Genomic DNA, 24770 nt, shown 5'->3' with positions numbered 1-24770 from the left:
TAACCTCTAACCCCCCCCTACTCAATACACTTGACATATATAAGTTGTGAAACCTAAAGTTGATTCTCTCTTTTGAACGAAACTCTTGTTTTTGCGAGCTTAGAGCCATCGCTGAACTCTTCCCTTTACACAGTTTTTCACCATGGCGAAGCACCATCCCGATCTCATCATGTGTCGTAAACAGCCCGGCATCGCCATCGGCCGTCTCTGCGAGAAGTGTGACGGCAAGTGTGTCATCTGTGACTCCTACGTCCGGCCCTGTACGCTCGTGCGCGTTTGCGATGAATGCAATTATGGTTCTTTCCAAGGGCGGTGTGTGATCTGCGGCGGGGTAGGCATATCGGATGCCTACTATTGCAAAGAGTGCACTCAGCAGGAGAAGGACAGGGACGGTTGCCCGAAGATCGTGAATTTGGGGAGTGCTAAAACCGACCTATTCTATGAGCGGAAGAAATATGGTTTTAAGAAGAGATAGCGCTGCCAGACACACTCTTCTAGCTCAAGTTCTGGCGCAGACTGCTCGCTTGTACATTTTAACATTATCGAAAGGACTTACGTAAAATGACTCTCTTCTACTTTTAACAGTAGCTTCTTTTGGGACGTTAAGGAGCATTTTTCAATCACATGAATATCTATTCATACAGGGGTCATTTGATAAGCATAAGATCATTGGAAGAAGTCATATTGATCCAGTCCGTCTTGAATATCTTTTGGGAAATGTTCGATGCGTTAGAGAGAGAGAGAGAGAGAGAGAGAGAGAGAGAGAGGTGTCGCTTTTATTAGCCCTCCGGTTATGGGAAGCAAAAACATTGACGAAGGGACCTCTCGTTTTTCTGAAAGAAGATCTCTCAGTCTTCTCTCATTGAAGACCGTCCATGATGGAAATGTTGCTCTGCTGCCCCATTCAATCCCAACCTGACTAAATTATCCTATTTGTGAATGTGAAATGCGCAGCTGTTATTGAATCTATTCAAAGTATGACGTCTATATGCCTATTCACTTAATTATCAAGTTATGCTGTGACAATTATTTTCAAGTTAAGTTTGGTTCATGAAAGTTCAGTTTGCCTTCGTGCACTTGCTTAGATAAAATGTTACACTAGTCGCATCTAACCCCTAATAGCGCTGATCCACGTTAGCCTTAACATCAACCTTATGTTATTTTAAGGCTGAATCAAAATTTTTCCTAAACCATTGGAACCTAGCCTAGCCTCATCTTGTTAATTGGATTGTCCTTAAACTCTAATATTATCAAATATTCGATTCCACTATCCCAAACCCTAAATCTTTCACCTTGGGGACTAAACATTTTCTCGCTTAGAATACATAAACCAAGGTAGGAAATCAATTCCTAGAGAAGTATCCTTTTGATGAGTGTATAGGATTTCATACCTCATGTCCCCACATGATTTGATAGTCTTAAGCAAGCAAGCTGCCTTTAGCACCAGATTTCGGAACATTAGTAACTCCTAAATACCCATGAAGTATGCGTCCAAAACTTACTAATTCCTTGATCGTCCATGCGATCTTGAGTGATTACTAGGACAGATTGGAAGGTTTCATAGGATCTTACGGTATTTCATTGAATGTTTAGATGGATACTTTTGGCTCATACGTACTCGCATTTGAGCTGTTTTGCCATAAGTGTTGAACTGCCTACCGTTAGAAGAGCCCTTCTCCTAGATGTTATAATTTTGATATCCCTTTTTGATTTCCTATCACTGATATGAAGTTATCAACCTTAGTTGGACTACTACCATTGTTTAGAACAAACACTTTTGTAGAATTGAATTTGCCCTCTCAAAATATTTCAACTCCACTCTTGCGGCCACCGTGGGCTCTTTATCTTCACCTTCCATGGGTAATTGGTCCTGTTCAACTTGTTTCCTCCCCGAAATTGGATATAGTCAAGGGTAAAGCCATAACATTTGCAGAAATGGAACTGAAATAGACTACACCTTGCAACCTTACTTGATGATTGGCACGCGTGTTTGTAAAACTGACTCACCTTCCTTCTCACAAAGGTTTTTGTCCTTTAACGTTGGACTAGATCTTTGAATCCTCTGGCTGAATTGAAGTTGTCTTTCTCTCAATTAAAGATTCCGTGTGCTGATCCCTTGGGCTTTATTGTCCTACTCCATCAGTCTTTGAGAAAATGGAGCAACCACTATCATTTCTTCAAGCCATCAATCTTTGGAAATGGAGCAACCACGGTCATTTCTTCAATCCCTTTGAAGAAAGTAGTTGATCATATTTAATTTACATTATACAGACACTCTTACAATCTAATTATAGTCTCTAAGAATGCCAGGGCTAGAGGCCACAGGTAGGGCCTAGTTAGAGGCTGGTTTGGGATTCTGACTGGGTCGGGTTAACCCAGGTTGGGCCAGCCGGTCAGGTCAGCAGGCCCCTGCCCCCTATAAAGAGGGTCATTTGGGGCCTGGTTGTGTAGTTGTTTGGAGTTGTTCTGGCCATCCTTTGCGCAATTTTCAGCCAGTTTTTTGGAAATCTCGTGGTGCAGTCTTGAGCCTACTCCAGTGACTATCCAGTAGTGCAGTTCTGCCCTGGAGTTTGCCAGTTCCGTGGAGGTTTTCTCATCAAAAGGCAGAGTTCTTCGTTTGCTGCGCAGTTCCATTTGTTTTGCATTCGCATTTCTTGCTGTCTCAGTTCGCATATCTGCTCTCAGTTTTCTGCTGCTGCACCTTGACAGGTTGAGACTAGGATAATCTAGTGTTGGCATAGGTCAAGGGTTAGGCATAGCCTAATGGAGGGTTTGGAGTGGTGGTTAGAAGTAGTGAACCTATGATTGGTGGTGAAGCTCGCTAGCTTTTGATGCCACTTTTGTGCAAACGATGAGGTCAAGTGACGGGATATGTGGTGTCTCTTAAGATTCCAATTGAGCATGCCATCTTTGGTTGTTTTGGTTTAGGTGCTCCAGTACCAAGTAGATTATTCAGTAAAGGTAATGCTTTGCATTTTGTGAATGTTTTAAATAAGGGGACATGGCTTATAGATATGCCATTGGATAGTTTATCACTTATGCTAGTGTGGAAGAGAAGCTCAATGGTTCTAATTTTGAAGTTCACAGTGAAGATGCTTTGCATTGGTAAGGGCTTTGGAAGCTGGTAGAGGGCACACAAACAAAGCCTATTATAGATGCTAGGAAGATTGAAGAGTTCAAACAGGAGATTGGAGAGGGGGAAACAAATGAAGCGCAAGCAACATCCATCATCACAAACAATGTGAATTTGATTAAACACATTATGAATGCAAAGAGTGCAGCTGAAGCTTGTAAAACACATCGAGGCAGCTTTGAGGTGATTAGCACAAGTGTTGCAGCTGAACAGAGAGCGTTCATTGAGGCATATGCCTTCTATGCAGTGATGATTGTATGACTTGAAGAGCAAGTGGATGAGAGAGGATGATTGACTCTTTTCTCCTTCCCTCAAGCGAAAGGAAATACCTGAGTGCTTTGCTGTAATTGATGAGAAGGTTGAAAATAAAAGCTTCATTTTGAACTGGGTCTCCATCTCTAGCTTCGACATGATGGCAAGGTTTGCCAAGCCTACTACCTTGGAGATGATTGGTATGCTATGCAGGAAGAGTGGATGATCACATCATTTGTAGTGATAAGGCCTTTGCGGTCAAGGCTGTGGGCCTCTACTTAACCATGGCAGCCTTTGGGGTTGCCGAACCCTAAGCCAGCTACAAGGAACATGGCAGCACATCAGCAGCAGCAGGATGTCCACTTGACAGCCACGCAGGCTGCCACATCATCCATAGCAGTATGCAGTAGCGAACAGGGCAGGACATCCCTCCAAGAAGGCCATACAGGCAGGCAAAGACTGGCAGCAGTTCTGCAGCACCTTTTATAGCTCAGCTGCAGTCTATAAACTCAGACCAGGTTGGGTCTGTGGACAGACTGATTCAGTTTGGAAATGGCAGTTACAGACTAGCACCTTGAGCTAGTTTTCCCAAATCTGTGGACAACAGATACTGAGTTTATTCTGCCTCTGTCTCTTGTGCAATTTAATTTCATGGTTCATTATCTAGTACACTTGTGTTGAGTGAGATCGCAGAGAGTGCGAGAATTCTTTAAGCATATTCTGCTGGAATCTCTACAACCAGCCAAAAGCTGAGGGATAAAACTGAGAACTACAGAGGGTATAAGACCTACCGTCTTGTCTCTGTGTGTGCCTGCTGTTGAAGGCTTCAGTGGTGGTTCTAAGGATTCAGGAAGGCATAAGCCCTCCTTATGTAGGCCTGGGGAGGCCTGAAGTTTACTGACCAGGTCCTGCAGATCTACTGCTCACACACAGAGAGAGTGAAGAGTAGGTATTGTACCTTATGTAGTTCCCAGTTGTTGTGAGGAAGGCATTTGCCTGAGTTAGCTGACCGGTTTTCGCAGATGGCCAACTGCCTTTGTCAGCACCCCCAAATAGGTGCCTTAGTTGTGTTGCAAGCAGCTGCTGAAAGTGCTTCAAAACCACCTCACATTGAGGCCTAGGCCCCCCGAATTTCCTAGCTGAGACTACCCTAGTCTACTGCCCTCTTGTTCTCCTCACATGGGTTTACAGGGGGGGCAGTGACTCCTAACACCCCTCTCACAAAGGCTCTTCCATCCATCAAATGAGAGCTCCATTTGCTCTCCTGGAAGAGCCTTTGTGAACAAATCAGAGGTATTAGCCTTTGTTGGGCAGTGTATTAAAACAATTGATTCATCCTAGATCATCTCCCTGACAAAATGATAATGAACCTTGATGTGCTGTCTTCAGGGCATGAAGCTAGGGTTGTCGCAAGAGATCTTCATTGCGTCCTCTTGAAAACATTCTTGAGGCTTGGGCAGTTGCATTTAGAGTGGCAAAGAGAAAGAAGAGATGTTCTCTTTAGAGAAATGGAGATTCATTATGCTGTCTCATTTGAGTAGCAGCAATGTTCCATACGTTTGGTCTGGTGGGTGGGCTTCCATCAATGGAAGGCATTTCAGGTATGTGCCTGGCTTTCTTCAAGGGCAAGCAACACTTGGATCCATTCTTGAAGGCGGCTAGATTCATAGCCAAACCCTCACTTGAGTTGGACTCCGACATTTCTGCGAAGGTGACTTAAAGCTCAAGTTCAGAGTTAGTATACTTCCTAGCCGTCATCGGTTGTTTCACTGACATTCTATGTTTTGTAGAAGGTTTTGTGAAAGTTTAGAGAATGGGAGATGACTGTCAGGAGAGCCAAGGGCAAGCCTTCACTATAGAGGCATTTTGATGCCTTTTGCGAGAAGACGCTGGGGTGCAAAGTCAATGTCTTCAAGATGATTGGAGTCTCAGTTTGAGACATTCGTTGAAGAGCCCCCTTGAAGATACCCAAGTCTCTTGAGTGTGGTAATCTAGGAGGGACCATTCAACATCGACTACTGCAAAGAGGTCTAAGAAGAGCCTGGAGGACTCATGGATCAGCACTGAGTGCACATTCGCAAGTACTACTGGGTGTGAAGTCAGGATTTCTGAATGAAGACTTGGAGGAGGATTTCTACGTTGAGCAATTACGGGGATCTCTCTTCTTAGGATCAAAGACGAGAAAGTGCATATTTTGCAAGGAGCTGTACAGGCAGCAACAGCAGTGGGGCATTGCATCTTCATAGAATCCAGGAGGCAGAGAGCCTGCCATGCGGGCGCATCATACTGGGGGCACATGAGCAGATCTAGGATGATGACCTCCATTTGGAGTGCCATGTGGACAGCGCATAGGCTGTCAAGCTAGAGAGTCAGAGAGTCAGCCACATAGGCAGCAAGAGCTTGAGCATGGAGAGCTGGCAGGTCTGCGATAATCAGGGCTGGATCTGAGAGAGAGAGATTAGCACGTGGGTTGTGTGCAGGCCAGTAAATGTGACAAGAGATGGGCAAGGGCTGGGGCATGCGAGCCTGAAGCCGTGGTCTGGCAGGGGCTTAAGTAGCCTTTTTTTACTGGTTGGCTAGTCCACAAATTATTGACCAGTCTGTGGCTGGTTTGGGCCAGAGGGTTAGCCAGCTGGTCCACTATGACTGTTGGTCGGTGAGCTTGGTCAGCCTACCCTCCTTCATGTAAAGGAGGGACCTTGTGTCCAGCCAAGATGCCCTACAAGAGCCACTGAAGATCATGTGTGAGGAGTGTAACCAGGAATTTCAATAGTTTTGGGCATGTTACAGATTATCACAAGTTTTTAGGTTGAAGTAAGAAGAAAGTAAATCTTCAAAGAAATTTCCTATGGTCCTCCTAAAAGGTTTATTGCTAACCCTACAAGCCCATTGAACCCGAGAATTTTGGGAAAGAGCTATGAAAGAAGGGCGTTGTATTTAGTGTTGAGGAAAGGATCAAACTATGGTCACAACTGTTTTAATAAATAAGGAAAACAGCAATCACCTAGACAAGCACATCTGGCATAGACCTCGCTTCTCCTTGCATCTCTAATTGTAACGAGGTAGATGTGTGTCATGAAGATCATTCATACTTGTTCTTCAAGAGAGAGCCTACTTTTGAACCATGTGCTTTGTTAAGGATGCATAGAAAAATACATGGCCATCCATTTTAGACCTTCATCACCCAACTTAAAAAGCAAGCTTGCTTTATGGCTTGAATATCACTTATATAGATCATATGCAATCCAAAAGGCTTAGGTATTCCATATATGGAAGTTGCTTGCATTAAATACTGGTGTTGACACATCAAAGTTTGAGGTCCAAGGTTTGACTTAAATTTTCAAATCATGCTTTTGGATAAAATTGATGTACTTCTAGGTGGACAATGGTTCTATGACTTGGGCCATGCTTTCCAAAGAAGGTATTCTAATAATCTTAATTTTACTCAAAAGAATGGTAAGTAATATAAACTCCAAGAAGAACATATATTTGAAGGAAATTGAACATTATTAGCAATGTGAATAACTTTTAGGTGTATGAGTGATCTCATTTTTCAAGTTTTTTAAACTTCTAGGAGCAATAACTTTTGTCGAGCTCTAAAGACATGGAGGCGTGAGGATAACAATCAACAAAGCCTAAGTGGAACAAGAACATAGTATGCAATGATCTTTAAATGGGTAGCGTCTATCAAGAGGATTGTTTAGAAGGAAATACATCTCACAACTCCAAATAGGGAGTGGAGTGGCTCATTGTTCTTCTCGGAGTCCTCCACATTAGGTTGAATATGAACTTTGCTGTTGAATTATGAAATTTTGTTGACTTTTAGATCTCGTATCATCATTAGGCAAGAAGGTCAAATGTTGTATAACAAACTTGAGCCAAGGGAATGAAAGCTTGTGTGTTAATCCTCGACACTTGCATACTTGGACTACACCTGTGGGAACTCAATGCGAAGCGCGTGCCAAGGTGGCTCACCAAGATTCTAGGCCTCATGGCACAAATTGGGTAGAGAGTAACCTTGAGGCCACAACTCAAAGAGAGCGTTGTTCATTTTTGGAGAATTATGTTCAAGGTTGCAAGACATAACCAACCAAAGCGTGAGGCTCGATGGAGTTGCAGTCGTGAAGCCATTGTCTCACACACATACATAAAGATTATTTGTTATGTGCTTTCAGCACGCAGATGATGTGTACTTGGGGATTGCATGCACGTTGAGCGAATGTGAGGGAAAGTCAACATTTGGCAAACACTGTGGGACCCTTGCAAAAAGAACAATGAGTCACGCGAGTGCATTAGAAGACCACCATGTATTCGTGAGTCAAGAGTGCACAAATTGGCCATGCTATCAAAGTACAAACTATGCCCATTGTTGGGATTTATGTCCTATTTTTAGTAGTTCACACATGTTGCGGATGATAGCGTGCAGGTTCTTCACAACTAAGGCATCACCAACATATGACAAGGGAGTGTAGACGTGCACCTAAAGATTAGCGACCACACAAGTAGATGTCAAGCAACAACATTGAACGACCTTGAAGATACACAGCTCGTGGCGTAGAAGATAAGAGGATGGTTGAACGATGAAGAAAAACAAGATAGGCTAGGAGTGACCTTAGAATCTAGGATTGGGGAGTAGAGGCCTTGATGGTTGCACGAGTTCGAGTGGGCCATGAGGCACAACGAGGCTTGGGCCGACTTAATAAGAGGTGCTGTGTTGACCTACCTTGTGGAAACCCAAAGCAAAGCCATTCTAGTTGTCCCAAATCAGAGGCAAACCAAGGAGCCCTAGCAAAGAGAATGAGAGGCCTTGAGGAAGCTTCAAGGAGAAAATTGTTGTGAGGGAGCGGCGTCAAGTGGTGATGAGTTAGTTATTGGATACAAGTCCCAAGAGGTAGAGTACGAGTTGTTGGTTTGCCATGCATACTGAAAAGGGGGATACCTTGAGGTTCTTCATTCGTAACTTCTCCATGAGGCTTGATGTTCTTCATCCTTAACTTCTCCTTGAGGCAGGTGGACTTATTATTAATCCTAGACCAATGTCTATGATCACCCCTTGTAAATTGTGCTTTTTCATCGTCACCATGATGCAAGCACTGTCTTGTCCACTATTGGTGTCTCAATGGCTAAAGTATTAACCATGCTTGTAGCTGGCACTTGAGATACCGCGCTACCAATATTAGGATTTGAGATGCATTGTATGCAGAGGAGGGCCTCATGGACGATGTGTTTGTAGATTTGGGAGTCTCATTTGTAGGGCGGAGTAGGATCTCCTTCACTTATGGCCATAGCCCTTCTTGGCATTAGTGATTTCTATCATATTGTTGCTAGTACTAGGAGAGCCACCATTATCATATGGGAAACAGTTAGCATCTTTACAAGGGGAAGAGTAGAAAAGGCTCATGAATGCTTGGATTTAAGAGCATCTTGCTACAATAAGGGCTCATCAACACTATTGCTAGATTAGAGAGCACAGTATGCCTTTCATGCTAGAGAGTCATTTTGGATTCACAAGTGGTGTAGAGTCAATAAACATTTTTTCTCTACGCATGGCCCAAGGAATGGTAGAGGAAGTGTTTCTTAGCTTTTTGACTATGATGGGATTCTTCAATCAAATCCTAATACCATCTTCTGCATAGCTACAGATTTTTATGCATTTGTGCTTTTAGCAAATCCTAACACACCTACTGGAGATGATACTAGATTTGGAGTTTGGCAAGATTTTATAGCTTTGGTGAAATCAGATATGAGACCTTCACTTGATGCACCTTTCACCAATTTGGAATTTAGGACTACAATTCTTGCCCTTTCCCAAGGCAAGTGCTTAGGTCCAAATGGACTGACACCTACATTCTTTAGTCTCATTCATCTTATCCCAAAAGGGAGTTACATAAATTTAATTTCTCAGTTGGAGGCAATTACTCTCTTGGGAGAATTTTATAAGATTTTGGCCAAATGCACCAGTCCCTGCTTGCAACCCATGCAGATGGGCTTCGTTCATGGTTGAAGCATATTTGACTATATATTCTCATTTTGGGCAGATTCACATTAGGCTATGCATAGTGGCCAGAGGCTTGTTATCCTACTCTTGGATTTCAAGAAAGCTTATGACGGAGTAGATTGGGATTTTTTAGAGGGGTACTATAGATTCTTAGATGATGCTTTGGTGTTTTCTAGATTAGAGGGATTTCCTCATTGTACAAATTAGCCCACAGCTAAGCACTTATTTGAGGAGAGAGGCGAGAGAGATTCTAGATTTCTAGATTAAGTGTCAGGTATGCCCTCTTTCCCCTTTACTATATTTATTTGCGTATGAAGGAATGAACAAATTTTTGAGATCTCAAGCAGATGTTTTTGGGCTCAGACTCCCCCTGAGACATGATGAGGATGCAATACTAAGATGGCTGATGATATTTTTGTTTTTCTTAGACACCACTTCATAGAACCTCACTTCTTTTAGGGAAGCCTTGGATTGTCTTGTTTGGTAGTAGGTGTACACATTAATTGGAATAAATCCAAAGGCTTTTGGACTAGTTACCAATAAACTCTAGGTTCTGGGAAAGGTTTCGGTTTCACTTGGATTCAAAGGGGTGATTTTGTCATATATTTAGGCTATCAAGTCAGTATGGGCATCTCTCCTTCATAGCAATTTCCCCCAATGTTGGAGCATATTAGGAGGAAACTCCTTTTTTGGAGCTTGGCTTCTACGGTGGTGGTGGTGGTCAGCCAAGTATTGTTGAACATGGCATGGTTTATTTGCTCTTATTGGTGCTGTTCTAGGGATTACATCACTTAGCTCAAATGCTAATAAGGAATTTTATTTGGAGTGGTCTGGATGGTAGAGCCAGGGTGGCTTGGGAGACTCTGATCCTATCCATGTGAGGAGGCCTCTTCATAATAGATCCAAATTTGCAAAGGAGAGTTTCATTTTGCAAGATTGTGATTAGAGGATTCTTTCTAGGATAGGTATTAGGGACCTTCGAAGGATTTTTTCATTCGATGCATACAATCCTGCTCTCCTTCCATAGGTGGAGATTCAATAGATGCTACTAGGTGGAGATTGGATAAGTACAACCAGGTGGATATTACTTTGGCCCACCATCTCAGGGATCCCTTCTCCCCGCTTATGGATGCTATCCTAAAAGTTGGGCCAGCTTCAAGAGTGCTCTTTGGATAATTCCATGTTCCTCTGTGGAAGAGATTGATAGATAGCCTATGATATAGTAGTATAAGTCATGAGCATGGTAGGCCACTTAGTACTTTTCAATATATGTAGTGGTTTATATGGGAGAAAGATTTGGCTTCCTCTACGGGTTCTTGGAAGGCATTCATCATAGACTCCAATTTGTAAGTGATCTCAAAGGGAATATAGGGAGAATCCAATAGGTTGATGCAACAATAGTAAGTCACCTCAGAGGGAATATTGGGAGAATTTAACAAATTGATGCAACAATATGCTTGGATAGGGTTCTTCTAGGTGATATGCCTCTCTTTCTTGGTTTACTTAGCTAGGGGTCTTTATGAGATTAGGGATTCCACTTTAGATCATAGGATTTGGAGGATCAGATGGGGATGCTTTGGTCTTTGATGTACATTCTTAGGGTAGGTTGTCTAGTTCTACGGAGGATATACTTAGGTAGTTTCCATTTTAGTCTATCAGGGTTGTAAGTCATGTGGAGAAGTGCTTTTGGGTTTTAGGATGGTATCTAGACCCTAACCCGGATCATATTCCCTTGGGGTTTCATGGAGGCTTTGGTCCTATGGAGGTGTCCCATAAAGTATTTGTTGTGGAATCTCGGGGAGTGGGAATGGATTGATGCTAGGCATTGAGAGGAGAGCCTCCCATTCATTTGATACACCGTTAGTAAGGCAAGGAAGTTTTAGCTCAGCTTGAGAGGCTGGAGACCCACCAAATCTCTTCATTGGGAGAATTTTCATATTTCTTTTGCTTTGAAGAAATCCTTTTGGGAGAGACTTTGAAAATCCCTCAGAAAAATCACTCTTTTATTTTGGCTTTCCATTTATGGAGGGATTGAAGTGAGCCGATGTGAAGATCCATGTTTGGGACATATTCCACATGTATTTGTTGCCTTTCTACTTAGGAGTCTATTTAGCATTGTGTATGGGACTACAGATAGGCATGGATCATCTTGAAGGGGACTGCTAGGTTATTGAGCACCTTTGTGCATTCCCTTTTTTTCATGATTTGAGGTTGAGTAGCTTGGCTCTCTCTCTTGGGTCCTTAAGTGTTTCACAAGAGAAATGACTCTTTTTTGTTCAATGAAATTTGGTTGAGCCATGTTCTCTAGATATAGAGGCTTTGGATAATCCCTAGGTCTACCATGCACACACATTGGCCATTATTTGGACAGATATAGCTCCACCTTGGTGGCCATCTAGGGGAGCATGCAAGGGTCTTCATGGGCAGCCTCAACTAGGAGGAGTGTTTTCTTTAGGAACTGGAACAACTCTTCATTCATTCTTTCTTTTTGGGCAGAAGAAAAGTGATTATATTTATCTCAAAATGATATTTACAACTTCATCTTTCATATCCTTAGAGTTATGGGGGTCCATACCAGGACATACATCCTCACAAAAAGGATAACATAATTCTCTCTGTTTTTAAGACATCCTAGTCCCTTATTGTCCATTCAAGTAAAGAAAAAGAAGCAGACCCTACTTGCCAAGAAAAGCACTTCAGAAACTCTTGTGAACATATGAAGGAACCTGGAAAGAGAAGATCTTTTCAGCCTCATCCCTAGCATTAATTCTCTATGAGGACGAATCTGTAGCAACCTGCATGGGAACTTCCTACGTAGGATTCAGTAAAATGTCCTGAGAAAAATCCTTAAACCCTTTCTGTGGAGCAGGGTATTGTTCAGCAGCTCCATGACCAGCTCTAATATGAGAATCAGAGTGACCATCTCCCTCATGATTCCTCAAGGAAGCCAATAACTCTTTAGGGAGAAAAAAGATGGATTCACCTTGGTATACATGGATTTGATGGGGATCCCAATAGGCCCCCAAGTTGATAAAAAGCACCTACTAATCAAGTAGTCTTGTGTGGTTGGGGGGGATTGGTATATGGCAAAATATTAGGGATAAAGGGGGGAGCGGGAGAGCTTGAATTAAATAAAGGGAAGAGGGGGAGGGGCATTAATTATTCTTGTGTAGAGGAGCTTGAATTAAATAAAGGGAAGGGCGAGGGGCATTACAGAGGGTGGGACTTGAAATTAGGGAGGGGGAAGGGCAATAAAGAGGTAACAAAAGGGAGCACTTACAATACTCTATAGCTTAGTGCTAGGGATCACACGTGGGATAAACAAGATTTTGGGTTCGAAATCATAGATTGATTAATGCATAAATAAATTAAGCCATAGAGAAACATAGGTTAATTAATTAATTAAAATGGTCATAGAGAAACAAAGGTTAATTAAGCCTCCACAGAGAAACATAGGGTAACTAATTAATTGAACTTGAAGGAGAGGTGAATAAAAATCTTGAAATGGAAGAAGGTGCATAGGAGAGGTGAATATAAAGCTTGATTCGACACCAAATCCCCCTAATTCTAGACACAAAACCCATCCAATAGAAATGATGCCAAATGAGCCCCAATAGTGCAAAGAGAGTGCAAAGCTAGTGAATGTGGAAGTTGACCAACTGTGCAAGGAAAAATTCATCTACTAGGTCAACTGAAGCAATTGGTTATTTCTAATCATCATCATACTAAAAAAGAATGGCAAGTTACAAGTCTATGTTGACTACCAAAAGTTGAACAAACAAAACATCAAAGATCCATTCCTATTACTATTCACTAACATGATCCTAGACAAGGTAATAGGGCATGAGACGTATTTTTTCATGGATGGATATCTGGGTGCAATTAGATAATGCTGGCAGAAGAAGACCAAGAAAAGATTGTATTCATCACTTAATAGGGGGCATACTCAAGCAAAGTGATACCATTTGGATTGAAGAATGCACAAGCCACACTTTAGTGCTTCATTATGGAAACATTCCAAAAGTAAATTATCAAATTCCTTACAATATTCTTGGATGATTTCTCAATCTATAGTATAGAGCAAGTAGACTTTGAATGTCTAAAACAGTGTTCTAGAAATGCAAGGAGACATGGATTTCCTCAATCCTTACAAATGTATATTCTTTATGTTCTTAGGGGTGTTGCTAGGTAACACAAAGGCATCACGATCATGAAATCCAAGATTGATGCCATACATGACAAAATATGAAGAGGGGAGAGGAGAAGAGTGGAGATGAGGAGAGAGGGCACAGCTAGAGAGCACACCACAAATGACTAACTGTACACTAGAATTAGTTGAAAAAATAGAATATATACAAACCCTTTTAGGGTTAGGGTTAGGGGATCTAACCCTTTCCTTTATAGCACTCTATAAGGTTAGTGCTATGCACATATGATCACATGATGGTGCTATGCACACATGATCACATGATGTTGAGCGTGAACTCTCAACACCTTCCCTCAAGATCAACATCATGAAGTAGGCCTTCCCTCAAGATGATGATTCTGGGGAATAGAAGAAGGACTGAGCATTACATTCCATCACACCCCTTTAATGGGAATGTCCTTCCTCTGCATAAAACCAAGAGCTAGTCGGTGTTTCTCGAATAGCTCTTTACCGAGTGGTTTGGTAAAGATGTCTGCAACATTTTCTTTGCTATCACAATGTTGCAGTGTGATGTCACCAAGTAACACTCTTTCTCTGATGAAGTGCTCTCTGACATCAATGTGCTTTGTCCTGGAGTGATATACTGGATTTTTGGCCAATGCTTGAGCCGATTGATTATCACAGTATATTGTTGTTGGTTTTGACTCATCAAAGTAATCTGTTTCTGACAATAGTCTTCTGAGCCATATAGCCTCACATGGACCTGTAGTGAGTGCTCTATATTCTGCTTCAGTCGAAGACAAAGAAACAATTGGCTGTTTGTTTGACAACCATGATATAGCACCTTGACCAAGGAAAAATGCATATCCCTGTGTCGATCTCCTGGTCTCATGATCTCCAGCATAGTCACTATCACAGTATCCATGCAACCGTGGATGACTTCCTCTGTATTCTATCCCAAACTGTCTTGTACCTCTGATGTATCTCAAGACTCTTTTGGCTGCATTCCAGTGAGACTGTTTTGGATTTGCCATAAACTGTGCTAGTGAGCTTACTGCATAACAAATATCTGGCCGTGTGATTGTCAGATATATAAGAGATCCAATGAGTTGCCTGTAGTATCTATCATTGATTGTAGGCTTTTCTGAATTTTTAGTAAGTTTCAAACTTTGTTCCATGGGAGTGGCTGCAATCTTGCAATCTGCCATATGAAACTTCTTCAGGAGACTGTCAACATATTTGAGCTGACTCATGAATGTGCTATCTGAATCTCTCCAGAACTCAATTCCAAGACAATAGTGCATAAGTCCAAGATCTTTCATGTCGAACTCTGCAGATAAGTCTTGTTTTAGCTTTCTGATGAAGCTATCCTTGCTTCCTGTCACAATGAGATCATCTACGTACAAAAGTGCAATAGTAATATCTTCCCCTTGAACTTTGTAGTAGAGAGTATGATCTGCATTGGACTTCATGTATCCCAGATTAGCAAAATACTTGTCAATTCTGCTGTACCAACTTCTGGGTGCTTGCTTTAAGCCATAGAGACTTTTCTTGAGATGGCAAACCTGGTTCTCCTTTCCTGGTTCAACATAACCTGCTGGTTGTTGCATGTAGACTTCCTCGTCTAGATAACCATTGAGAAATGCATTCTTGACATCGAGCTGATACACATTCCATTTGCTGAGTGTTGCTAGTGATATCAAGAACCGTATGGAATCCATCTTTGCCACTGGAGCATAAGTCTCATCATAATCTTGGCCATATTGTTGTGCAAATCCTTTTGCAACTAATCTAGCTTTGTATCTCTGAATACTGCCATCTGGATTGTACTTCACTTTGTATACCCATTTGTTGGCTATGGCCTTCTTTCCTGGTGGAAGGTCGCATAATTCCCAAGTGTTATTTTTATACAAAGCATCCATTTCTTCATTCATAGCAGTTTGCCATTCTGGCTTATCTACTGCGTCTTCGAAGTACACTGGCTCTTCTGTAGCCATGATGGTAGTCATAAGAGCATAGTTGGTGGTTTCCACCTGAATTGCTTTGCCTTTCTGAGCATATGTCAATCTGGCTGGTGGTCTGCTTTCCCTAGTAGACCGTCTGAGCTGTTGTGGCACTGCTTGGGGTGTTGCTGGCAATTCTTGCTCTTCTTCATCAACCTGTTCTGTAGGTGACTGTGAAGTCGATGCTTCTATCTCCGGTGTAGGTGAGGTTTTCCATTCTGAATCCTCATCGAAGATTACATCTCTGGAGATAATGACTTTGCGGTTGATGGGATCATACAATTTGTATGCTTTGCTTTCTTCACTGTAGCCAACCATGATGCATTTGCGTGACTTCGCATCCAATTTCCTGCGATGATCATCATGTATGTGTGCATATGCTATGCAACCAAATATGCGGAGATGCCCAATGCGTGGCTTGTGTCCAGTGAATGCTTCATAAGGAGTCATACCTTGTATCGGTTCGGTAGGAAGCCGATTAAGCAAGTAGTTAGCTGTAGCTATTGCTTCTGCCCAATACTGATTCGGAAGATGCTTTTCACTAAGCATTGCTCTAGCACTGTCTGCTAAAGTCCCATTCTTCCTTTCAGCTATTGCATTTTGTTGAGGAGTATCTGCACATGTGAATTGTCTTCGAATGCCATGATTTTTGCAAAAAATGGTGAAGGCTGAAGACATGTATTCACCTCCTCTGTCTGATCTCATGACCTTGATCTTTCTGCCTGTTTGGTTTTCTACCATGGCTTTGAATTCTTGAAATCTGGCAAACACTTCAGATTTCTCTTTCAGAAAGTAGACCCAACAATATCTACTGTAGTCGTCGATGAAGGTCAAGTAATAAAGTGAACCATTGATGCTGCGGGTCTGGGCATAACCCCATACATCTATATGAATTAAATCAAGAATACCTCGTGCACGAGAGGTACTTCTGACAAAGTTGGTTCGCTTTTGTTTGCCGAAGTAGCATGCTTCACAAACTTTTCCAAGAAATTGTAGCTTCGGAATCCCAATTGCCATATTTTGATTCCTTAGATCTAACAAGTACTTGAAGTTGACATGACCATATCTCTTGTGCCATTTTGCAGATAGTGGCATGTGTTGCATTTGAGCTGACATGGCATGCTTATCTGGTACTGTAGCTAGCATCCTGTATAAGCGTCCTTCCTTGACACCTTTTGCTACTAGCTGACCTCTTTTGGATTTGTCTCTGATAGTGCATTCATCACCGTCGAAGATGACTTTGTAGTTGTGTTCCGTCATTTGACCTACTAACAAAAGCTTCTTGCTGAGCTTCGGAACATAGAGCACATCTTTGACTAATCCTTTTGTACCAGTGAAATTGTTCATAGGGATAACACCTGTCCCTTGAACCGGATTCGGTGTAGTCTGCTGTGTAGATGACATTCTTTTGACCTTCTAATGGCTTCATTTCTGTGAACCATTCCTGATGATTTGTCATATAAGATGATGCACCGCTGTCGATGTACCAAGGATCCTGTTCCACTTGGTCAACTTGATAACTGAAATCCTCTTTGGGATTGAAATCAGTGTCTAGGTGCATTGTATCAGTCTGATGCAATTCCTCACTTGCAAGAAACATATTCCCATGTTCATTTGCAAAATGACTGTGACTAGAATGTCCACCACGATGATTTCCTCTTCGTCGAGAATTCCCTCGTCGATTACTGCTGGATTGACCGCCTTGGTCATACTGCTTCTTGCGGCAATCTCTTTCATAGTGTCCAAACTTGTGACAATAGTTGCATTGAATGTTTGACACATTGGTGGATGCATTCCCTCATCCTTGGAATCTTCCTCGGTTGGAATGATTTCCTCTTTGCTGATTTTGATGTTGCTGAGGATGCTGCTGATGCTGATGCTGATTCTGACTTTGTTGATGATGACCACTTTTCTGATATGATCTACCTCTGTTTTTGCCTTTGCCTCTGCTTCTGTCTGAAGCTGTGAATGCCTGATCATTAGAATGACCTTTACGTGCTTGAATGGCCTGAGTCCTGAGTTCTTCACCAAGTAGAACTGACTGAAGTTCTTCCAGTGTTGGAATTTGCCGTTGGATGGCAATACTCTGGACTAGATTCTCATATCCTTCTCCTAGTCCATTTAGGATTACTTGAACCATTTCTGCGGGATTCATAGTCTCTCCTGCTACTGCAAGTTGATTGTTGTAGTCTTTGATGCAGAGTACATAAGCATGACCGTTTTCACTGCTGTTGTGGAAACTCTGGTTGATCTGGTTTCTCAGGGTGAGAATCCTGGATGTGTTCTTGGACTCGTAGAGAGCTGCGAGCATATCCCATGCTTCTTTTGATGTCTTGACTGTGTTGAGCTGTCCTAGCATGACATCTTGCACATTCTGCTTGATCAGGTGATAGGCATACTTGTCTTTCTTATCCCATTCTGCTTGAGCTCGGGCAATGGCAAGATCTGCTACTGGTGTGGAAACTGTTTGTGTAGATGTAGATCCCGATGTAGATCCCGTTGCTGGTTCTGTGACAACAGATGGAGTAGAGCTACTGGTGGCTGGATCGGCCAATGGTCTAGGTATAGATCCATCGACATACTCCCATTTGTCCTGAAGCACAAGAATGGTCTCCATTCGGTATTTCCATGTACCGTAATTGGAGTTGTCTAACTTAGCAGATGCCTCTAGATTGAGGTTGCTAGTCGACATGGTGCAAACAATGTACTCAAAAAGTGTCCTGGAAAACTCTGTATGAATCAACTGCAAATACACTGAAGATGCCAAGTGAAATCTCTGTACCATCGGTGAAGATAGAACTGCAGTAAATAAGATCTGATCTGTATTACAAGGCTTGTGGCAATGATGCCGGGAATAGCCAAGAGGCTTTACAAGGCTGAAAAATGATGTGCACGATGCCGTGAGATAGCCAAATAGGCTTTACAATGGTGGCATGTGTGTGTGAAATCAAGTGCTATCTGCCCACTGAATCAATCTGCAATGCCTCTGAACTCTGAAGTCTGCTCACTGAACTGATGAACGTAAGGTTTCAGGTAATGTAATGATGTGAAATCGGATGTGAGCGTATGGACTGACTCCGAGTAGGTACTAGTCGGGAATTTCGGGCATGGCTTAGATTGGCAACTTGGGGAATTCAAAGCGTCCCCTCTATGGCGATCTAGTCTACTCTGATCTAGATCTAAACCAACCGTCGATCGATGAAAGAGCAGCAAATAATTCCTTTTCCTTTGTTCTTTTTAAGTGCTGGGTCAGATGCATCGATGTAGAGGCAAATGTGCATGAAGGAAGTGGTTTTGTCGGCGAGGCTCAAATGTGAGTGTAACTTGTGCCGAAATGTGCACGTGATGTAACGAGGGCGTAGAGCACGAAAAATCGAGCGACTTTCCTTTTTGGAGCACCCTCAAATTCTTCCTGGATCAAGAGATATGACTTGATCTAGGTGGAGGGGCAAAAGGAGTGCAAATGGTGCTCAATGATGATGTGTCACTGTGAGTCACATGCAGTGATGATGTGGCACTGTGCTTAGCAAGAGGTGTGCCAGTGAAGCTCTGTGCTGAGGTGGCAGGAGTGTGCACATGCAGTGTGTGCACAGTGTGCCTGGCAGGGGACTGTGCCTACAGGGGTCAGTGCTGACTGGACTGCTGAGGTGGCAGTGCTGAGGTGGCACAGATGATGTCAGCAGGGTGACGTGGCACTGATGATGTGGCCTGATGACATGGCCTGATAAAGTGGCAGTGCTGACGTGGCAGATGACGTGGCCTGATGACGTGTTTTGATGATGTGGCAATGCTGACGTGGCAGTCGGTGATGACATGGCAATCGATGATGATGTGGCAGTCGGTGATGATGTGGCAGTCGATGATGATGTGGCAATTGGTTGCCATGTGTCACAATGTTCACTACGTGGTGACCCAGCCAGGGGTTAAGTCGACCCAGAGTTAACTTGACCTGGGGTTGCATTGACCAACCCTATCTTCAATGAACCTTACCATGGTTACAAATGTGGTTTGTGGATAAGGTCCACGTGTCAATTGATTGACCACACCTCTGTGTGGTGACCCTTATGATAAGGTAGATGCCACGTGTCGATAGAAGGCCTACCGGAATCTTATGAAGATGCCGACGGAATTTTCGAGATTCCATCTCCCTGCGGATTTCCGTCGTTGCACAAGAGCGTCAAGGGCATCTTCACTATCGACCATTTTGTAGTTTCTACACAGAACATGGCGTCCGTTCTAGTTCGCGTATCCGCTCGCCCCGGTTTCCTGGGTCTCCACACCCCTGACGCACTCGGGAGAGCTGGAATCCCTACTCGAGTGGAGCTTTGCAGTATTCGGAAGGAGATGAGCTTTAGAGTGCTGGCTACCCAAGCCGACCCTTCCCCAGTTCAGTCATCACATTTACAGCGGCAAGCTCCACCAATTATTGAACTCGAGTTTGTTGGGCCGGAGGCGTTGAAGCAGTCGGTTGGCTTGTTGGAGGCGCGCTTGGATCGCAACAAGACTTTGCAGAAGAGAGCTGCTGGAGGCGGACGTTGCTTGGCGGAGCTGTTCGTAGCGAGAGGAGTTGGCGGCGGAGCCCGTGAGCTTGGAGCGAGACGAATCACTCGAGGCATGAGGCTTCAGCCGCGGGGCGTGCAAGGTGACGTAGAGTCGTAGAAAGTTGCTCGTTAGGTGCTCGTTGCTATTTGTAGCTGCACTGTTTGGAGGCTTGCCTTGCGAAGGAGCCGTGAACGAGGTCGTTGGGTCTGCTGTGCCAGGAGCTCGATTGGAGAAGCAGGAGTCGCTTTGTTGTAGACGAGGCGAGGCAGAGGCTAGCCGATGCTGCTAGAGCTATGGAGCCACTGCTAGTTGAGGAAAGCTCGTATGAGCTTGTTGATGGCGGCTGGCAATAGAGCTAAGAGCTCTTTGGAGCTCGATTTTCTGCCTTCATTCGGTTGGAGCGGCTTGTTGGAGAGTCAAGGGTGGCTGCTTCTTGAGCTTTAGGCGAGACAACTTTGTGAAGGGTCTCTCTCAATATCTCGCTCAGAAAAACGATTCAAGTCACAAAAAATCTCAGAAAACTCTCTCCCTAAGAAGAAGAGACGAACGGAAATCTCTCATGCAAGTGTAGACGGAAATTTCTTTCAAATGGACGGTTGAAGATCTCTCACCGGAAGTGACTCTCGTGGAGAACACTCAAGAGAACTCTCTCACTCTCACAAGAAGGATGGCGCCTCAACGGAAGGCAGAACCATGCTCTGATACCATGACAAAATATGAAGAGGGGAGAGGAGAAGAGTGGAGATGAGGAGAGAGGGCACAGCTAGAGAGCACACCACAAATGACTAACTGTACACTAGAATTAGTTGAAAAAATAGAATATATACAAACCCTTTTAGGGTTAGGGTTAGGGGATCTAACCCTTTCCTTTATAGCACTCTATAAGGTTAGTGCTATGCACATATGATCACATGATGGTGCTATGCACACATGATCACATGATGTTGAGCGTGAACTCTCAACAATACAAAATATGGAGGAGCCAAACGATGTTAGCTTCTATCAATGCTTCATCAAGAAGTTTGCAAGGGTAGCCAAACCATGTCATCAACTAACTAGAGTAGATACAAAGTTTTAATTGAGTGAAACATTCTAGATTTTATGAGTGATGGCACTAAAGGCACTAATTATCCAAACTCTAGGCTAGAATGTAATCTTCAATGTGCATGTGGATGCATCTACAATGGCAATCGGATCCATCTTGGATTTCACAATCGACTACATGAGCTGAATATTCTCACTAAAGGCATGAACTACTCTCAAACTTGTCAACAACTAAACAAGAAATCCAATGAAGGGATTAATGATAGTCTCCTCGATGCTAGCCTATTCTAGGTGTTAATGTATGAAGACAAGCATGAACATATCATCCAATATTATCTTGATGTTGTAACTTCCCTTGAAGGGGAGAACCGCAAAGAATTGCACACAAATCATAAAATTATTCACTCATAGGTGGCTATGATCTTGTTGGAATAATCCAAGCTATCATGAATGTGATCTATTCAGTATTCAACATGTTTTTCTTTGATTTCATGTTCAATGGATTTCATTCAATGCAATGTGGTCGCATGGTTGTCACTTCATAGAGAAGATTGTTGTAAGCATAACAAATTTGATCATGGAGTCATGGAAAGCTTCTCCCAAGTAACCTATAGCACAAGGGATACCCCAAAAGTGGGAAGTAAGACGGATTATGTTGGAACAATCCAAGCTATCATGAGTGTGATCTGTTCCGTATTCAACATGTTTATGTTGTATGTGAAATGGTTCAATCTCTTCTCACTTGTGCTCAAGCACAAGTGAGAAGAGATTCAAATGGTTTTTTTGCCATTGACTCAACCATACTTTGGGATGATCTTACTGATGCATTTGTGCTACCTCATCATTGTGAGCAAGTATGCACCTCATCATTATGAGAAAGTATGCACATTTTTGTACCATGTGAACAGATTCATATATTTTTTACTATTTCTTATTGGATAGTGTGGACCATAGATTTTGTGATTTTTGATGCATCTAATAACACAAAATAGTGGTATGTGGTTCAAGTTGCACCAAGGAAGTGACGTGTCTTTGAGTATGAGGATATCAAGAAAGAGATACAAAATATCATAGTAGATGACACGGAAGCAAGCACTTACAATGATCCTCCTGTACCATAAGAGCCAAATTATGTATATATGACCTCCATAAGGTATTGAGAATCATTACTCTTACCTATATGAGGGGGATCTAATCTTTGATGTACAAGACATCAAAGACTTAACACATGATGGTGTCGATGTGGTATAAGAGGGGCATGCAAAAGATTCATCTAATGATTCACATAATTGACTAATTTACACAAATTTGTTATGTTATACTCATATTTTAAGACTTTACATTTAGGGAGAATCGGGGTCTCAAAAGGGCCTAATAAGGAATGGATTACATTAAGACCAAGTGAACCCACTATGGTAACCCATGGGCTAAGGGTCCCCTAGCATTTACTACACTAACGTGGTTACCTTTATTTTGAAATTGATCAACCTTGGCCTTTGGATGGAGGTGGATGGTGGATGGATCAAAGGCCTAGGATGCTCAAAATGGTTGGAGGCACCTTTGGTGGGCTCCAAACTGGCAAGAGTTGACAAAAGGGGGGTCTAATAAAGATGGAGAAGTCACCATATGCTATGGACCATTGGATCTTGGACAAATCAAAGGTGGTGAGGAAGAGATCAAATCAAGGCCTGAGATCTAGGCGCATTTTGGAGGGTGGAGATGAAAGCAATTGATGGAGATGAGATCAAGGGCTGAGATTGAGATGCATTTTGGAGGGTGGAGATGATGGAGATGAGATCAAGGGATGAGATTGAAGCACATATTGGATGGCCCGAATTTCAACATCTTTTGCATCCATCTCCTCCACTAGATCTTGATGGAATCAAGGGCCTGAATTCTAGCCCCTTTTTCTTGCATCTCCACCCTTGGATGTATCTCTGGATGGATGGTTGAAAATGACCCGCCTTTTATTTTGATCTCATCCATTAGATCCTTCCCTTTTTCAAGGCTTTAGATTTAATCCCTTTATCCTTTGATTTTATCCCTTAGATCTAGACCTTGATCTAATGGCTGGAAGTGTTCTACCCCAAATTTCAATGTATCCCTTGGATTGTAGATGAGATCAAGGTCGAAACCATGGGTGAGATGTCTACCCACCCATAAATGCTCAATATGGCCTTTTGTACACATCAACATACCAGTGCCCCACACAAAGGAGCACTCTCATTGGTATACCTCAAATCTCTCTCTAATCCCTTGAAATTAGGAAACACTAATTGGAGGCCCTTTGGAGACCCCATTTCTCCCCTAAGGAACTTCATGCATTTATGGTCCAATATGAACAAATACAGAGAAAGGAGAGGAGAAGAGTGGAGATGAAGAGAGAGGGCAAAGCTAGAGAGCACACCATAAATGACTAACTGTACACTAGATTTAGTTGAAATGTAGAATATACAAACCCCTTTAGGGTTAGGGTTTCAACACCTTCCCTCAAGATCAACATCATGAAGTAGGCCTTCCCTCAAGATGATTATTCTGGGGAATCGAAGAAGGACTGAGCATTAATTTCATCATACCCCTTTAATGGGAATGTCCTTCCTCTGTGTCAAACCAAGAACTTGTCGATGCTTCTCGAAAAGCTCTTTGCCAAGTGATTTGGTAAAGATGTCTGCAACATTCTCTTTGCTATCACAATGATGTAGTGTGATGTCACCAAGTAACACTCTTTCTTTGATGAAGTGCTCTCTGACATCACTGTGCTTCGTCCTGGAATGATATATTGGATCCTTGGCCAATGTTTGAGCCGATTGACCCAACAATATCTGCTGTAACCGTCGATGAAAGTCAAGTAGTAAAGTTAACCATTGATGCTCTGGGTCTGTGCACTCTCTATGCTCGAGAGGTGCTTCTGTCAAAGTTGGTTCACTTCTGTTTACCGAAGCAACATGCTTTGCAAACTTTCCAAGAAATTGAAGCTTAAGAATTCCAATTGCCATATTTTGATTTCTAAGCTATATCAAGCTTTTGAAATTTACATGTCCATATCTCTTGTGCCATGTTATGGAAAGTAGCATTGTTGCAGTTGAGCTAACATGGCATGCAAATCTGGTATTGAAGCTAGCATTTTGAACAAGTGTCCTTCCTTGACTATTGTTCCTACTAGTTGGTATCCTCTAGATTTGTCTCTGATCATGCATTCATCTCTATCGAAGATGACTTGATAGTCGTGTTCGGTCATTTGTCCAACTAACAAGAGGTCTTGTTGAGCTTCAAAACATAGAGTACGTCTTTCACCAATCCTTTCATACTAGTGAAATTGTTCATAGGAACAATGCCTTTCCCTTAAACTGGATTTGGTGTGCTATCGATAGTGTAGATAACGTGCTTCTGTCCTTCTAATGGTTTTATCTCTGTGAACCATTCTTGATGTTTTGTCATGTGAAATGATGCACGTTGTCGATGTACCAAGGATCCTAATCTGCTTGATCGACTTGATAGTTGTATTAATCTTTTGAATTGCAATCTATGTCAAGATACACTTTTAGCCTTCTGTATATCCTCGCTTGCAAGGAACATATTCTCAGGTCCATTGGCATAATGATTGTGACTTGAATGTCCACCATGATGATTTCCTCTTCTACGAAAATTTCC

General features: G+C 42.6%; 1 protein-coding gene across 1 annotated transcript; it reads left to right on the top strand.

Annotated features, from left to right (window-relative positions):
* The first annotated feature begins 58 nt into the window (after positions 1-58).
* On the top strand, positions 59-658 carry LOC147898731 (PHD finger-like domain-containing protein 5A). The gene has a single exon (XM_087379437.1). It carries the CDS (start codon positions 143-145, stop codon positions 473-475), a length of 333 nt encoding a protein of 110 aa, XP_087235563.1. The 5' UTR covers positions 59-142; the 3' UTR covers positions 476-658.
* The last annotated feature ends 24112 nt before the right edge of the window (positions 659-24770 follow it).

The sequence above is a fragment of the Dipteris shenzhenensis genome, chromosome 9, assembly GCF_047967505.1.
Source record: "Dipteris shenzhenensis isolate YYH24624 ecotype China chromosome 9, Dip_SZ_1.0, whole genome shotgun sequence".
NCBI lineage: Eukaryota > Viridiplantae > Streptophyta > Polypodiopsida > Gleicheniales > Dipteridaceae > Dipteris > Dipteris shenzhenensis.
This window is presented reverse-complemented; position numbering and strand designations above follow the sequence as displayed.